At 23.4% G+C, this 19,322-nt stretch overlaps 1 protein-coding gene across 4 annotated transcripts in view; it reads left to right on the top strand.

The window, feature by feature from the left end:
- The window catches only part of LOC145291330 (receptor-type tyrosine-protein phosphatase N2-like), a 1,723,320-nt gene that overhangs the window by 1,322,339 nt on the left and 381,659 nt on the right, over positions 1 to 19,322 (top strand). For all 4 annotated transcript variants that reach the window (XM_080137086.1, XM_080137084.1, XM_080137087.1 and 1 more), the window contains one exon: positions 17,041 to 17,108. In XM_080137086.1, coding sequence (XP_079993212.1) covers positions 17,041 to 17,108 — 68 coding nt within the window. The remainder of the gene's footprint in view (positions 1 to 17,040; positions 17,109 to 19,322) is intronic.

The raw sequence follows: 19,322 nt of genomic DNA, 5'->3' as shown, positions 1-19,322 counted from the left end.
TATACATTTTACCTACTTTTAATATTTCTTAATTGTTTACCACGTTATCCTATTCCTTTATACTTGTTTCATATCTAAATATTCTTCAACAGTTTTTATCCATATTTTCATTTTATTTTTATAACTCTGGCCTTTCTCCTCTTCTGATAAAAAGCATTTAGCTTCGAAACGGCATGGCCTAAAGAGGTTTCTTTTTTTTTCTTACATTTTATCCTTGTTGGTAATTTATTGTTATGATGATATAATAAGGTTATATATATAAGTGTTAATCTTCATCTTTTATTTAATATATTTCTTTGCTACTCTTAATAGTATAAGTCTTTTCCTATCTTTACAAATTTTGCTTTGTTTAAGATAATTCTTTGATAACGTAATTGCACATATCATCATCATCATCATCATCATCATCATCATAATAATAATAATAATAATAATAATAATAATAATAATAATAATAATAATAATCAGTGGCTCTGCTGTTTTTAACAGAGTTGGCGACCACAGCTCTCCAAATTGTAGAGCCACGGTAATCTCCGGAAGACAAGTAAAGATGGTAGTTTTCCATTACTTTCCGTCTTGATTCGAGGGAGCATCTCCGCCTGTGAGTCAAACACTCCCCTAGATAACAACCTGGAAATTTCTATGACTTGGTGCAGTACAAACATCGTCTAGCCTTCCCAAATAATCACCTATCTGGTACTGGCCAGGTTCATCATTTCTTAACTTCAGTGATCTGGTGAGAACTGCTATCAGCATCATTGTGCCAGATATATCTTCTCTTCGCATATATATATATATATATATATATACTTATATAGATCAATAATTTACTTAAAACGTTAATCAATTATTATATACCTATTGTAATGGATTGAAATATTTTTAAATTCTATAAAAGTAAGAAGTCCAAGCTCTGTGAATATCTTTTATGAATCCGGAGCATATAAAGTGTGATCCTATATTTCACAAAATTCCAAAGATCAAGTTTTTTCTGTTGGTAATTTATTGTTTTCTCAAGGTATACACTACAATACTGTTTAGTTTGCAAACACCTTAAAACTATCATTCTTTACTTCAAACTCTTAACCAAAACCATAATAAACTCTAAATTAAATAAAATCGTGAATAATAGAGATAATGAGATAAAGCAATCTAAGAGTAAAAAATTGTAACTGTAGAAAACCTGATGAATGCCAACTTGAGGAAAACTGTATAACCTTTGTTATTGTATATAAATATAAAGTTATAAATGATAATAATATTAAAATCTACCTAGAATCCACAAATTGCCCGTTTAAATCACTTATGAAGATAACAACAGCAATAATGGTATTAATAAGAATAATAATAAGAAAATCTCAACTATTCTAAGTGATTGGGTAAGGGAATTTCAAAAAATAAGACTGAACATAAATATAAATTGTAGGTAGGGCTGGCAAGTATAAACCGAGCAAATAAAAAAGATGCAACTTTTGCATTCTTGAGGCATACCACATGTTAACATTTGAGAATGATTTACTAATTCAAGGATGTTTGTGTAGGAACAGTTACTTGTTATCCTGCCTCAAACAAAACTAAACACAATAATTTAAGTACATTAGGGATAGTGAGGGGATCAATTAAAATCAGATTATAACTAAAACTCAATTCATAACAATTAAATAAAAAATAAGTAAAATCTGGCAACCTAGTATTCAAATCCTAACCTCAAATATATAATGTGAATTACAAAATACTCTAAGGAAATAAGAGAATACAACTGTTCATAGAATAGGTGCATAAAATTCAAGGAAAATCACAGAAGATTAATAGGAATTAACACAAACATGTGAAATGCTAAAAAAACATGATTTACAAAGTTTTTATGAGCCCATAAATTGAAAAAATGCCGACATACAATATGTAGGTATAGAAAATATGTTAAGCTCATTTAACATAACGATAGGTTAAGGTGACCATTTTAATCAGAAAATCGTAAATCAGTAGCACATAAAGAATTTTGGTTAAATCCATATTTAAGCTGTACATTTTTAGTCATAAAATAGTAAACTAGTAGTTATTATGGATAATAGATTAAAATTAATTTAATTGAACTTAAACCGAACATTTTTAGTCTCAAATTGAAAATCGGGATACTATGAAATCATAATAATAGCTACATGTTTTATGAAAACACAATTAACTTTAGCATCTGTTAACTTAAAATAGGAATTAAATATGTAGAGTAATTATATTAGCTGAAATTTTGAAAGATAAAAGTGTCGATATAATTTTTACCAGAAATTATAACTATAACATCAAAAATAAATATTAATTAACTAGGGATAAAACATTTCAATTAACAATCGTTAGATAAATATGAATGAGTATAAATTACGTTTTCAAAACACATACGCATATGAATTTTATAGACGGTGAATAGAAACCTACTGGAAAAGTATGTAAGGAGATATTATGAACCTCCATAAATATGTGATCATGATGGTATTATGAATAAATGAATTTATATATAACAGTATTTGCAAATGAGGATAAATATATTACAATATTAGTCTCATAAAATTCTTATAAATGTGGGACTGATATAATTGTAAAGTGATTCAAAGAATCTTTATGAGTTTATTCGTGCAAATTTATAAATTATTAGAAAGTAAATAAGATAAATATCTAATGTATAATAAAAAAATCTATTATTAATTGTAATAGTACAAGTGAATGATTTAAAAGCTAGACCTCATCAATCTGAAGTATAAAAGGAAATGTTGAAAATATATGACATATTGTAATGATGCAAATCTAGGAATAAAAATGAAAAGGTGATTATAAATATCTTATATTGCATTTAAATCATCAAATTATATTCAAAATGTAAAATTTATTAGAATGTGTAAGCTAAATAGAATAAATTATTAAAATAAGAGGAAATGAGTTTGAAATATCGATTCAACATGAATTACTTCCCTTAGATTGTTAATGAACTTACGGAAGAAAGTGAAACCTGTGACTTCCAATAAATTAAAAAAAAAAAAACTTATCACAGACAACGAAAATAGAGTGATATGAAAAATTTAAATATATATACCTCATAACAAATAATCTAACAATCAGTGACGGTGGTAAAAACAAATTTACTGAATTAATTCGTTTTAACTATCAAGACTTTGAAATGCTAAGCAAAAGAAAAAACGATGTGAAGTTTTAGTACTAAGTATTAACAAACATACAATCTGTAGTTGCTATCAGATAAAGATCTGATCGGTAGTTCTTAACTGAAGTTGTTAACAAAGATGAGAGGTGCAAGTTTAATTATGTGATGTTGTTAGCAGACATGTAAAAACCTAATCAGGACTTTTTTTTATTGTGCGATGTTAACAACAAAGCGTCAGTAATTCGTTGTTATTATTAACAGAGGTACATGCAAACACTTTCAGAATGTTTCTGAATTTTGCAGATGAGAGTTGGCAATTAGATTATTGACGTGTGGCGTAGTGGATAAAGTATTTTGTAAATTTCGTTGAAGTCTCCTGGAAGTTGAAGGTTCAATCTTCAGTACGGGTTACACTTAAAATAGCATTGCGAATTACTTCTATCCAATCATGGCTGATGGTGCAAGCGCATGCTACCCCGATTACGTTTGATATTCCGTGTAGATTCCCGTGTTCGATGTTACAACAACAGCCGAAGAATGCAAATAATATGTACTTTGAAAATGAGTATTATTGAAAGTGACTCAGCAGCCCCAGTGGAACTTGAATTGTTTGTCCGTATTTCTAATGGCATCACTTTCACTTCTATGATGCATAAACAATTTAGTAATAGATGCTAATTTGCTTGTTTGCTGAAATCGTTAGATTTCAAACAGCTGGCAGCCAACAATGGTAATTCCAGGTCTGCGTTTCTATTGATGTTGCAATCATTGTTGCTATCAGCGCAGAATAGCTTGTAGGATTTTTTGTTAGTGTTCAACCGGGGAATTGGCATCTTAAATAGATTTGAAATGAGCAGAATATTAAAGGCATGTCTCAAAATGATGATCACGTTCAGTTTGATATTGCTCGGAGCAGTGATAGGCCAAAGTATGAGAGGTGCTGCATCAGAATTAGAGTGTTTTAGCTTTTAATGAGTTTCGTTTATTGCGAAAGAATTGAGTGACAGTGATAGAGAGTGGATGGATTTTACGATATAAATTCAATACAGGAGAATCCATTTTTGTTTTTGTTTTCTTTTTTTTTTTTTGTCTTTTTTACACGATATATTAAATCTCATTTGTAATCTTTTTATTTGCTTTTGTAGTCTTTTTGGTTTGACCTCCTCATTTTACTGTCCTAATTCACTCATTACAAAACCATTACAAAGAACATGGACTATATCAATATGAATAAAATTCCGTTAAATATTTCATCTGATAGTCCCCCCAAAACTACACTGCTACTATAATTTTACCAAAAATATATCAATTAGTAAATACATCTAATTTTTGAAATCGATCCAGATCGATGAAAAATATGTTTACCATAATTAAAAATGTTTACCATGATAAGAATTGTTTACCATAATAAGAATTGTTTACCATAATTATAAATGTTTATCATAATAACAATTGTTTACCATAATAAGAAATGTTTACTATAATTAGAAATGGTTATCATAATTAGAAATGGTTACCATAATTATAAATGTTTACCATAATTATAAATGTTCATCATAATCAAAAATGTTTATCATAATAAGAATTGTTTACCATAATAAGAAATGTTTACTATAATAAGAAATGGTTACCATGATTAGAAATGGTTACCATAATTATAAATGTTTACCATAATTATAAATGTTCATCATAATTATAAATGTTTATCATAATAAGAATTATTTACCATAATCAGAAATGTTTACTATAATTATAAATGATTACCATAATTAAAAATCTTTATCATAATTAGAAATGTTTACCATAATTAGAATTGTTTACCATAATAAGAAATGTTTACCATAATTAGTAATGTTTACTATAATTAGAAATGGTTATAATAATTAGAAATGTTTATAATAATTAGAAATGTTTACCATAATGATAAATGTTTACCATAATGATAAATGTTTATCATAATAAGAAATGTTTACCATAATTAGAAATGTTTATGATAATTAGAAATGTTTACCATAATTAGAAATGGTTATCATAATTAGAAATGGTTATCATAATTAGAAATGTTTATCATAATTAGAAATGTTCACCATAATTAGAAATGTTTACCATGATTCTAAATGTTTATCATAATTATAAATGTTTATCATAATAAGAATAGTTTATCATAATTAAAAATGGTTATCATAATTAGAAATGTTTACCAAAATTTGAAATGTTTACCAAAATTTGAAATGCTTACCATAATTAGAAATGTTTACCATAATTAGAAATGTTTACCATAATTAAAACTTTTTACTATAATTAGAAATGTTTACAATAATTAGAAATGCTTACCATAATTATAAATGTTTATCATAATTAGAAATGTTTATCATAATAAAATTTTTTACCATAATTATAAATGTTTACCATAATTAGAAATGCTTACCATAATTACAAATGTTTATAATAATTATAAATGTTTATCATAATAAGAATAGTTTATGATAATTAGAAATGTTTACCATAATTAGAAATGTTTACCATAATTACAAATGTTTATGATAATTATAAATGTTTATCATAATAAGAATAGTTTATCATAATTAAAATTTTTTACCATAATTAGAAACGTTTACCAAAATTTGAAATGTTTACCAAAATTTAAATGCTTACCATAATTGGAAATGTTTATCATAATGAGAAATGTTTACCATAATTAAAACTTTTTACTATAATTAGAAATGTTTATCATAATTAGAAATGCTTACCCTAATTATAAATGTTTATCATAAGTAAAAATGTTTATCATAATTTTAAATGTTTACCATAATTAGAAATGTTTATCATAATTAAAAATATTTACCATGATTATTAATTTTTACCATAATTAGAAATGTTTATCATAAATAAAAATGTTTACCATAATAAGAATAATTTACTATAAATAGCAATGTTTACTATAATTATAAATGTTTACCATAATTATACATGTTTATCATAATTAAAAATGTTTACCATAATTAGAAATTTTTACCATAATTAGAAATGCTTACCATAGTTATAAATGTTTACCATAATTATAAATGTTTATCATAATTAAAAATGTTTACCATAATAAGAATTGTTTACTATAATTACAAACGTTTACCATAATAAGAAGTGTTTACCATAATTATAAATGTTTACCATAATTATAAATGTTTATCATAATTTAAAATGCTTACCATAATAAGAATTGTTTACCATGATAAGAAATATTTACTATAATTAGAAATGTTTCCCATAATTAGAAATATTTACTATAATCAGAAATGTAAACCATAATTATAAATGTTTACCATAATTTGAAATGTTTATCATAATTAGAAATATTTACTTTAATTAGAAATGTTTATCACAATAAGACATCTTTACCATAATAGGAATGTTTATCATAATTAAAAATATATACTATAATTAGAAATGTTTATCATAATAAGAAATGTTTACCATAATTAAAAATGTTTACCATAATTGTAAATGTTTATCATAATAAGAATTGTTTACCATAATAAGAAATGTTTACAAAATGAGAAATGGTTATCATAATAAGAAATGGTTATCCTAATTAGAAATATTTACCATAATAAAAAAATGTGTACCATAATTATAAATGTTTATCATATTTAGAAATGTTTACAATAATTAAAAAGGTTTACCATAATAAGAAATGTTTACCATAATAAAAAATATTTATCATAATTAGAAATGTTTACAATAATTAAAAATATTTACCGTAATTAGAAATTTTTACCATAATTAAAAATGTTTACCATAATTAGAAATGTTTACAATAATTAAAAATGTTTACCATAATAAAAAATGTTTACCATAATAAGAAATGTTTACCATAATAAAAAATATTTATCATAATTAGAAATGTTTACCATAATTAAAAATATTTACCATAATTAAAAATGTTTACCATAATTAAAAATGTGTACCATAATAAGAAATGTTTACCATAATTAGAAATATTTACCATAATTATAAATGTTTACCATAATTAGAAATATTTACTATAATTAGAAATGTTTACCATAATAAGAAATATTTACCATAATTAGAAATGTTTACCATAATTAAAACTTTTTACTATAATTAGAAATGTTTATCATAATTAGAAATGCTTACCCTAATTATAAATGTTTATCATAAGTAAAAATGTTTATCATAATTTTAAATGCTTACCATAATAAGAAATGTTTATCATAATTAAAAATATTTACCATGATTATTAATTTTTACCATAATTAGAAATGTTTATCATAAATAAAAATGTTTACCAGAATAAGAAATATTTACTATAATTAGCAATGTTTACTATAATTATAAATGTTTACCATAATTATAAATGTTTATCATAATTAAAAATGTTTACCATAATTAGAAATTTTTACCATAATTAGAAATGCTTACCATAGTTATAAATGTTTACCATAATTATAAATGTTTATCATAATTAAAAATGTTTACCATAATAAGAATTGTTTACTATAATTACAAACGTTTACCATAATAAGAAGTGTTTACCATAATTATAAATGTTTACCATAATTATAAATGTTTATCATAATTTAAAATGCTTACCATAATAAGAATTGTTTACCATGATAAGAAATATTTACTATAATTAGAAATGTTTCCCATAATTAGAAATATTTACTATAATTAGAAATGTAAACCATAATTATAAATGTTTACCATAATTAGAAATGTTTATCATAATTAGAAATATTTACTTTAATTAGAAATGTTTATCACAATAAGACATCTTTACCATAATAGGAATGTTTATCATAATTAAAAATATATACTATATTTAGAAATGTTTATCATAATAAGAAATGTTTACCATAATTAAAAATGTTTACCATAATTGTAAATGTTTATCATAATAAGAATTGTTTACCATAATAAGAAATGTTTACAAAATGAGAAATGGTTATCATAATAAGAAATGGTTATCCTAATTAGAAATATTTACCATAATAAAAAAATGTGTACCATAATTATAAATGTTTATCATATTTAGAAATGTTTACAATAATTAAAAAGGTTTACCATAATAAGAAATGTTTACCATAATAAAAAATATTTATCATAATTAGAAATATTTACAATAATTAAAAATATTTACCGTAATTAGAAACTTTTACCATAATTAAAAATGTTTACCATAATTAGAAATGTTTACAATAATTAAAAATGTTTACCATAATAAAAAATGTTTACCATAATAAGAAATGTTTACCATAATAAAAAATATTTATCATAATTAGAAATGTTTACCATAATTAAAAATGTTTACCATAATTAAAAATGTTTACCATAATTAGAAATATTTACTATAATTAGAAATGTTTACCATAATTAAAAATGTTTACCATAATTAAAAATGTGTACCATAATAAGAAATGTTTATCATAATTAAAAATATTTATCATAATTAGAAATGTTTACCATAATTAAAAATGTGTACCATAATAAGAAATGTTTATCATAATTAAAAATATTTATCATAATTAGAAATATTTACCATAATTAGAAATATTTACTATAATTAGAAATGTTTACCATAATTAAAAATATTTACCATAATTAAAAATGTGTACCATAATAAGAAATGTTTACCATAATTAAAAATATTTACCATAATTAGAAATATTTACCATAATTAGAAATATTTACTATAATTAGAAATGTTTACCATAATTAAAAATGTTTACCATAATTAAAAATGTGTACCATAATAAGAAATGTTTATCATAATTGAAAATATTTATCATAATTAGAAATGTTTACCATAATTAAAAATGTGTACCATAATAAGAAATGTTTACCATAATTAAAAATATTTACCATAATTAGAAATATTTACCATAATTAGAAATATTTACTATAATTAGAAATGTTTACCATAATTAAAAATGTTTACCATAATTAAAAATGTGTACCATAATAAGAAATGTTTACCATAATTAAAAATATTTACCATAATTAGAAATATTTACCATAATTAGAAATATTTACTATAATTAGAAATGTTTACCATAATTAAAAATGTTTACCATAATTAAAAATGTGTACCATAATAAGAAATGTTTATCATAATTAAAAATATTTATCATAATTAAAAATGTTTACCATAATTAAAAATGTGTACCATAATAAAAAATGTTTATCATAATTAAAAATATTTACCATGATTATTAATTTTTACCATAATTAGAAATGTTTATCATAAATAAAAATGTTTACCATAATAAGAAATATTTACTATAATTAGCAATGTTTATTATAATTATAAATGTTTACCATAATTATAAATGTTTATCATAATTAAAAATGTTTACCATAATTAGAAATTTTTACCATAATTAGAAATGCTTACCATAGTTATAAATGTTTACCATAATTATAAATGTTTATCATAATTAAAAATGTTTACCATAATAAGAGTTGTTTACTATAATTACAAACGTTTACCATAATAAGAAGTGTTTACCATAATTATAAATGTTTACCATAATTATAAATGTTTATCATAATTTAAAATGCTTACCATAATAAGAATTGTTTACCATGATAAGAAATATTTACTATAATTAGAAATGTTAACCATAATTATAAATGTTTACCATAATTAGAAATGTTTATCATAATTAGAAATATTTACTTTAATTAGAAATGTTTATCACAATAAGACATCTTTACCATAATAGGAATGTTTATCATAATTAAAAATATATACTATAATTAGAAATGTTTATCATAATAAGAAATGTTTACCATAATTGTAAATGTTTACCATAATTGTAAATGTTTATCATAATAAGAATTGTTTACCATAATAAGAAATGTTTACAAAATGAGAAATGGTTATCATAATAAGAAATGGTTATCCTAATTAGAAATATTTACCATAATAAAAAAATGTGTACCATAATTATAAATGTTTATCATATTTAGAAATGTTTACAATAATTAAAAAGGTTTACCATAATAAGAAATGTTTACCATAATAAAAAATATTTATAATAATTAGAAATATTTACAATAATTAAAAATATTTACCGTAATTAGAAATTTTTACCATAATTAAAAATGTTTACCATAATTAGAAATGTTTACAATAATTAAAAATGTTTACCATAATAAAAAATGTTTACCATAATAAGAAATGTTTACCATAATAAAAAATATTTATCATAATTAGAAATGTTTACCATAATTAAAAATGTTTACCATAATTAAAAATGTTTACCATAATTAGAAATATTTACTATAATTAGAAATGTTTACCATAATTAAAAATGTTTACCATAGTTAAAAATGTGTACCATAATAAGAAATGTTTATCATAATTAAAAATATTTATCATAATTAGAAATATTTACCATAATTAGAAATATTTACTATAATTAGAAATGTTTATCATAATTAAAAATGTTTACCATAATTAAAAATGTGTACCATAATAAGAAATGTTTATCATAATTAAAAATATTTATCATAATTAGAAATGTTTACCATAATTAAAAATGTGTACCATAATAAGAAATGTTTACCATAATTAAAAATATTTACCATAATTAGAAATATTTACCATAATTAGAAATATTTACTATAATTAGAAATGTTTATCATAATTAAAAATGTTTACCATAATTAAAAATGTGTACCATAATAAGAAATGTTTATCATAATTAAAAATATTTATCATAATTAGAAATGTTTACCATTATTAAAAATGTTTACCATAATAAGAAATGTTTATCATAATTAAAAATATTTATCATAATTAAAAATGTTTACCATAATTAAAAATGTGTACCATAATAAGAAATGTTTATCATAATTTAAAATATTTATCATAATTAAAAATGTTTATCATAATAAGAAATGTTTATCATAATTAAAAATATTTATCATAATTAGAAATGTTTACCATAATTAGAAATGTTTACCATAATTAAAAATGTTTACCATAATTAGAAATATTTACTATAATTAGAAATGTTTACCATAATTAAAAATGTTTACCATAATTAAAAATGTGTTCCATAATAAGAAATGTTTATCATAATTAAAAATATTTATCATAATTAGAAATATTTACCATAATTAAAAATGTGTACCATAATAAGAAATGTTTACCATAATTAAAAATATTTACCATAATTAGAAATATTTACTATAATTAGAAATGTTTACCATAATAAGAAATATTTACCATAATTAGAAATGTTTTCCATAATTAAAAATGTTTACCATAATAAAAAATGTTTACCATAATAAGAAATGTTTACCATAATTAAAAATATTTATCATAAATAGAAATGTTTACCATAATTAAAAATATTTACCATAATTAAAAATGTTTACCATAATTAAAAATGTGTACCATAATAAGAAATGTTTACCATAATTAGAAATATTTATCATAATTATAAATGTTTACCATAATTAGAAATATTTACTATAATTAGAAATGTTTACCATAATAAGCAATATTTACCATAATTAGAAATGTTTTCCATAATTAAAAATGTTTACCATAATAAGAAATGTTTACCATAATAAGAACTTTTTATCATAATTAGAAATGTTTGCTATAATTAAAAATATTTACCATAATAAGAAATGTTTACTATAATTAAAAATGTTTATCATAATTAGAAATGTTTACTATAATAGGAAATTTTTACCATAATTAAAAATGTTTACTGTAATAAGAAATGTTTACCATAATTAGAAATGTTTATCATAATTAGAAATATTTGCTATAATTAGAAATGTTTACCATAATAAGAAATATTTATCATAATTAAAAATGTTTACCATAATAAGAAATATTTATCATAATTAAAAATGTTTACCATAATCAGAAATATTTATCATAATTAAAAATGTTTACCATAATAAGAAATATTTATCATAATTAAAAATGTTTACCATAATAAGAAATGTTTACCATAATTGGAAATGTTTACCATAATTAGAAATATTTACTATAATTAGAAATGTTTACCATAATAAGAAAAAGTTATCATAATTAGAAATGTTTACAATAATTAAAAATGTTTATCATAATTAGAAATATTTACCATAATTAGAAATGTTTATCATAATAAGAAATATTTACCATGATTAAAAATGTTTACCATAATTATAAATGTTTACCATAATTATAAATGTTTACCATAATTAGAAATGTTTATCATAGTAAGAAATATTTACCATAATTAAAAATGTTTACAATAATTAAAAATGGTAACCATAATTAAAAATTGTTACCATAATTAAAAATGTTTACCATAATAAGAAATATTTACCATAATAAGAAATGTTTACCATAATTAAAGATGTTTACCATAATTAGAACTGTTTACAATAATTAAAAATGTTTACCATAATTAAAAATGTTTACAATAATTAAAAATGGTAACATAATTAAAAATGATTACCATAATTAAAAATGTTTACCATAATAAGAAATGTTTACCATAATTAGAAATGTTTACCATAATTAGAAATGTGTACCATAATTAGAAATGTTTATCATAATAAAAGATGTTTACCATAATTAGAAATGTTTACCATAATTAGAAATGTGTACCGTAATTAGACATTTTTACCATAATTAAAAATGTTTACAATAATTAAAAATGGTAACATAATTAAAAATGTTTACAATAATTAAAAATGGTAACCATGATTAAAAATGCTTACCATAATAAGAAATGTTTACCATAATTAGAAATGTTTACCATAATTAAAAATGTTTACCATAGTTAGAAATATTTACCATAATTAGAAAGGTTTTCCATAATTAGAAATATTTACCATAATTAGAAATATCTATCATAATAAAAAATATTAACCATAATAAAAAATGTTTACCATAATTAAAAATGTTTACCATAATTAGAAATATTTACCATAATTAAAAATATTTACCATAATAAAAAATGTTTACCATAATTAAAAACGTTTACCATAATTAGAAATAATTCCCATAATTAAAAATATTTACGATAATAAGAAAGGTGTATCATAATAATAAATGTTTATCATAATTAGAAATATTTACCATAATTAGAAATGTTTATCATAATAAGAAATGTTTATCATAATAAGAAATGTTTACCATAATAAGAAATGTTTATCATAATTAGAAATGTTTATCATAATTAGAAATGTTTGCCTTCGATTATTTTTATCTTCACAATTCTTTATTAAGTTCATCATTCTTCCGTATATGTCTTCCAATCTCAATGTTACATTCCATTTCCATGCCGAAATACTCGAATAAAAGCTCTGAGTAGAATACTATGTATAAGGTTTTATTAAAGCGTTATATATTTTTAAAGCAAATTTTGCCTGCCTAATAAAATTACTTAAACACCATTCAAATCGCATCCTTCGCTTACCTTGTTGTTTTCTATATAGTTTAATATAAATTCACTTGCAATATCCTATTTCCAATATGTAGTCCTTGAATTTCGAAGTATTTCAAGTACAATAATTCACCAAAAGCCATTCATTGTTTCGAATATAATTTTATTTCTGAATGTCTATCACTAGCTCAATTACTTATAAAAATCAAACAGAACAATAGTCTCGATACCGAATCCATGACGATACTGGCATATATTCCAGGGGCGGCATTTTGAGAGGGAAAAAATAAAAATTAAAAATAAATGAAAGCTAACAAAAAATCTGAAATTTTATGCTAAAAAGGTTGTAGAACATAGGGACTTTTAGAGATATCGGAATCAGAAAAATGTGTCCCTATTTTATGAGCGGCACGCGTCAGGGGCGGCATTTTGAGAGAGTAAAAATAGAAAAATAAATAAAGGCTAACAAAAAATTCGGATTTTTTACCGGAAATGTTGTAAAAAATCTGAACTTTTTTAGGTATTGGAATCAGAAATTTTTTCCCCGATTTTACGAGCGGCCCATGTCAGGGGGGGGGGCGAAATTATGAGGGGACAAAAATGGAAAATACTAAAAATGAATAAAAATAAATAAAAGCTTACAAAATATCTTAAATTTTATACCGAAAAGTTTTTAAAAAATCTGAACTTGTTGTGGTATTGAAATCGGAAAAATGTATCCCTATTGTACGAGCGGCACATATCATGGGGCGGCATTTTGCGAGGTTAAACGTAGAAAATAGAAAAATAAATAAGAATTTATAAAAGCTAACAAAAAATTTGAATTTTTTACCGAGAAGGTTGTAAAAAGTCAGAATTTTTTGAGGTATCGGAATCAGAAAAATGTGTCCCTATTTTACGAGTTGCCCATGTAACGAGGGCGGTATTTTGAGGGGGGGGGGAAATAGAAAATAGAAAAAATAAATAAAAGCTAACAAAATATCTTAAATTTTATACTCAGAAGTTTTTCAAAAAATCGGAACTTTTGAAGGTATCGGAATCAGAAAAATGTCCTGAGAAAAATATATGAAATAAATAAAAGCTAACAGAACATCTTAAATTTTATACCGAAAAGTTTTTTAATAATCGGAACTTTTGGATGTTTCTTTTTAGAACACACCTGAACCATGACACTTGACTTTTGCATTTTAAATGTTATATGAAGCCATTATTTACAGATGATTTTATATAATCAGCAGTAGATTCTCTACAGTAGACTACAATGTATTGTGGATTAAGTCACTGTGGGGAGGCGTGTGAAGCTTCCTCCCAGTACACCCCGATGGGTTCCCAACTAGAGTAAGCAATCAATCGATTTGATTTTAAAAAAAAAAAAAGGCGATTTTACTGGTTTCGATGGCAATAAGGAGGGTGGCAAATTTATTAATCCTCATTAAATCCCGAACAACGTTGGATCTCCCTGCTAGTATATATATATATATATATATATATATATATATATATATATATATATATATATATATATATATTCAAAAAATTTGTTACTCATTTTCTCACTGCATAAAAGTATCATCAAAGCAAACTCATAATTGCATTCTTACTTTACGTTTTTTAATTTCTCTGAATATTAAAATGTTCTTGGATCCAATCTGTAGTTCATACTGTGTAAGGTTAGTAGGAGACAAATATTCAACCTGTGGTTGCTAACAGAAAAACATCATTTGTTGTGTTTAGTTCATTTAAGAAATGTCAACGTAATTAAAAGAATAAATTGTAAGATGGTCATCATGAAATTTGGAATATAGACTTTTGTCCTTTGTTTGTTATATGCTCTGTAATTACATTGAGTTTCATAAATTAAGGATTAGAATTTTTAAAAAAGTGAAATATAATTGAAAATATCATATTTCCACAGAAATATGTATATATTAGTTATTTTTTAAGATTAGATCAAACCAACATGATACCATCGGTTTCAAGCCAGATGCGGTTTAAGAACAAAATAGACACGTGACCTCTCAACTTTTAAACATGGCTAATGCGAGTCGATGATTGTTTATATTAAATTATGTTTCGTTTTCTAAGACCACATAACCTTTAAAATATTGTATCATGTTGATTCGATCTGCTATTTTGTAATGCCAGCAATGAATAAATTAAAACAAAGATAATATATATTAAAATTTCGAGTTAATTTTTTAAAATTTGCAAGAAATTTATTATTTAACAAGGGATATAAAATTTTAAAGTTTTTTCTTAATCCATGGATTTTCAACAAATGGCTCATCTCATCAGATGAAATGTTTTTTAGCAAAATAAAATTAATAAGTTATAAAGTTTGCTATTTAGTACATATATTGAAAAACTTAAAAGCTTGGATGAAAGCATAAGAAAACAAAGATTAAAAAGAAGGATATTCTATGGTATAAATGCAGAAACAATACGATTGTTCCTATGCCTTTTTCTATGAATAAAAAACTGCAAAATCTGAATGAGTACAGAAAAACAAACATGGCAACCAGTGAAAACAATACGGAATACATTGAATAATAAAAGTCTTAATATCATCGCCCTTAGATTAATAAATGTAAAATCCTTTATATAAGAGGAGTGTGCATGTTCTCGTCGAGGGGTTCCAATATGGAGACCTGATTTACTTAAATGTTGTATTAGAAACTGAGAACCCCATTAAAAATATTGACATTTTTGCTTTTTTTTTTTATAACATGGTAGATTAGTATCCAATCAATAAAAATGTCAATTGAAAATGATGAAAAGAAAAAATACAAGGTGGATGCATTGTCCAGGTCTGCCCTAGTTTTTTTGTGTTAAATATCGGAAAATAATTATTATTTAACAGTGAGACCTTTTCAAAGCAAATCTTATTTTTAAAAAAGTGGAAATTGTGGAGTTATACATTTTAAGCCCCCTCCCCCAATGTTTGAGATGTTTTTAAAATGTTTGGAACTCATGACACCTCACCCCCGCCACCAAATTTGAAAAAATAAGTGGGTTCTCATTTTACATTATATAGGTAAGTGATCCCCAATTTAATTTTTTTTTTCTTTCATATTATCTTTAAAGGCCGTTAAAACGTATTATTCAAAAAAAAAAAAAGTATATTCCTTTTTAGGGAGGAGGATAAACTGCGCTGTGTTAGGTCATAAAAATACTGCAAGATTTTCTTTACTTAGACAATAAAGACTTCATTTTATGGCCATTGGTTTTTATCAATTTTTTTGTGAGATCCATCGTCAATATTATTTTTTTTATAAATAAAAATATTTCTTTTTAATTCTAAAAGTATTTCTTTTTACTCTGTCTTTATATATTTTTTTAGCGGATCCAAAAATACATGATGTTTTTATTATTATTTCTTCTTTTTCTTCCATACATGTGTATACATAGATGCATGTGTAGTCAGCATCCTGTATTAATCGTTGCAATATTTTTATATTTTTCTTGTAGAAATCCATCGTGATGATTTAGAAGCAAGTACTGGCCTTAAACTCTCCACTGCTGGAATTGGAAATGAAGTAAGTTGGGTTTTCTTTTGTTTTTGTTTTTTTTAGTTTTTTTTTTTTGTTTTTTTTTGTTATTCTATTTTCTAAGACTTATTTATGGTGTCTAAGTTGGAGTTTGACTGCAATTTTTGTGCATTACATCTACTGGAAAAAAATTGCAGGTAAAAAAAAAGAGAAAAAACAAATAACTGAAACCGAAAAGGTCATTTCTATTTCATGTTTCATTCAAAGCATGTGTATCTCATTTGCTCGAGTCATACGTTAAGTGTTTAGCAAGAATTTAGTTAAACCTCAGTCAGATTCATCTCAAAGACTGAGCTCTCTTTTAAAATGGGCAATAAAGCATTCACTTCAAAATTTTTGAAAGATGATAAAAGACACCTGAAGAAGGCCGAATGGTACAACAGCCGGAACAATATTAATATAAAAACAGCCAAGATTACGATAACAGTTTGTAATATCTAAATAGCTTGAAGAATACATATCCCAAAATGTGTAAAATTTATTCCACAAGCACAGTTTTCCTCCACTTTTATGACCCGTAATGTAGATAAAAATTAAGATATAATGGTACTGAAACTTATGTTTAGAATCCTTATTCCAACTTTTATCAAAATCTATTACATAACTTTAATTTTAGAAAGTGTTTAAAATTTAAGGTTGAGTCTTGAGAAGAAATTTCGTAATTTCTAATGAATATGTATTAAATTCAATGCACGTCCGAAAAAATGAAGTTTCACATAGGAAGTTGTGCCCCTTTGAAACTATTTTAAATACTCCATAACAAACTAAAATTTTAGGAATATTTTTAATTGATGTATTTTTCACATTTTTTTTTTTTTTGATAAAGGAATTTCATCCCTTTATATTTTCTGTTGAAAATAAAATTAGACTAAATATAATCGTAACCCACCCTTACGCTTAGCAACTGTATTACAAACTTCATAATGAACTTTTTTAAATTGATATTTTATTGTAATTTTATCTTTTTCATAAAATGTATGCAAAATGTTGCTTATGCTAATGAAAATAAATCAAATTAGAAGTATTTATAAAATGCTTTCATTTAAAAATAATTATATTAGACAAGATTGTTTACCTAGATAAGTGCCAATTATTTTCTCCGTAGACAACAACATTACATATATTCATGTCTTTTAGTATGAAGTGGCTTTCTCCCCAGACAGTACTTTCTTATTACCCAAAAGGTTCACTGGTTTTCATTTGATCCTCTCTTATGTTGAAGGAACTGCAATCAGTATTGTTGCTGAGTGTTGTTATTGCATTGTTTGTTCACCAACAATAAACATGATCATTTGTTACATTTTGCCCCCCACCCTCTGTGCAGAGGCAGGTCAATCTGCAATATCTATGATTAATAGTTAGCATTGATACAATTTTCTACAAAAAAGTAGAGTTTGAATTCGATTATTTCTGAAACAAAAACTGAGTACCTCATTCCTTCCAGAACAGAGTTTGCTTTAAGTCAAGTTTATCTCAGCAGATTGTGAAGATAACAATTGTAAAATTGATTTTAGAATATGATAAATTAATCTGTGAAATCTTATATTTGTGGTGTGTCTATCTATCTGCCTGTCGCTCTCTTCCGCAGGTCTGTACATAAAACAAAGCCCTATACTAAGATCAAACACAACTTTTCATATGTAAAACGTTATGAAAATTTCAACGGCAATATTCATTTTGTAGTAGAGTATTTTTACAGTCATAGAATGCGCATTCATATTGAACAACGATAAGCAACAAGACAACATGTTATATTTTGTTTATACTTTGAAAATTGAAACGTATATAAGTTAAAAATAAAAATGGCAATACCGGATTCAGGATTAGGAACAGGAGTACCTAGGGGTTCTTATACATTCATATATATCTTTAGAAAAATGCAATATAGTTTTCGTTGCAGACTCCAAAACTTTATAATGTAAATTATATTACGTTATAAAACGTAAAAAAGATATTTTTTTATTTTTAAAAAATGTGTATAATACAATCATAGTTTTGTACTTTGAACATGTATCTATTTTCGCTAATATGTCAATATAAGTTACATTAGAAAAAATATTATAGATTCTGTATAAGTATTAAAAACATTGTATTTCTGCCAAAGATGTAAATGAAAGATCACTGGCCCTATTCTCTTATATCATTTCATTAATTGTATGGACATATACTACATACATACACGATAACCATCTGCCATTTTGG

The sequence above is a fragment of the Euprymna scolopes genome, chromosome 12 (genome assembly GCF_053919585.1).
Source record: "Euprymna scolopes isolate OS-2025 chromosome 12, ASM5391958v1, whole genome shotgun sequence".
Lineage (NCBI taxonomy): Eukaryota > Metazoa > Mollusca > Cephalopoda > Sepiida > Sepiolidae > Euprymna > Euprymna scolopes.
Note: the sequence above shows the minus strand (reverse complement) of the source record. Positions and strands in the feature narration are given on the sequence as shown.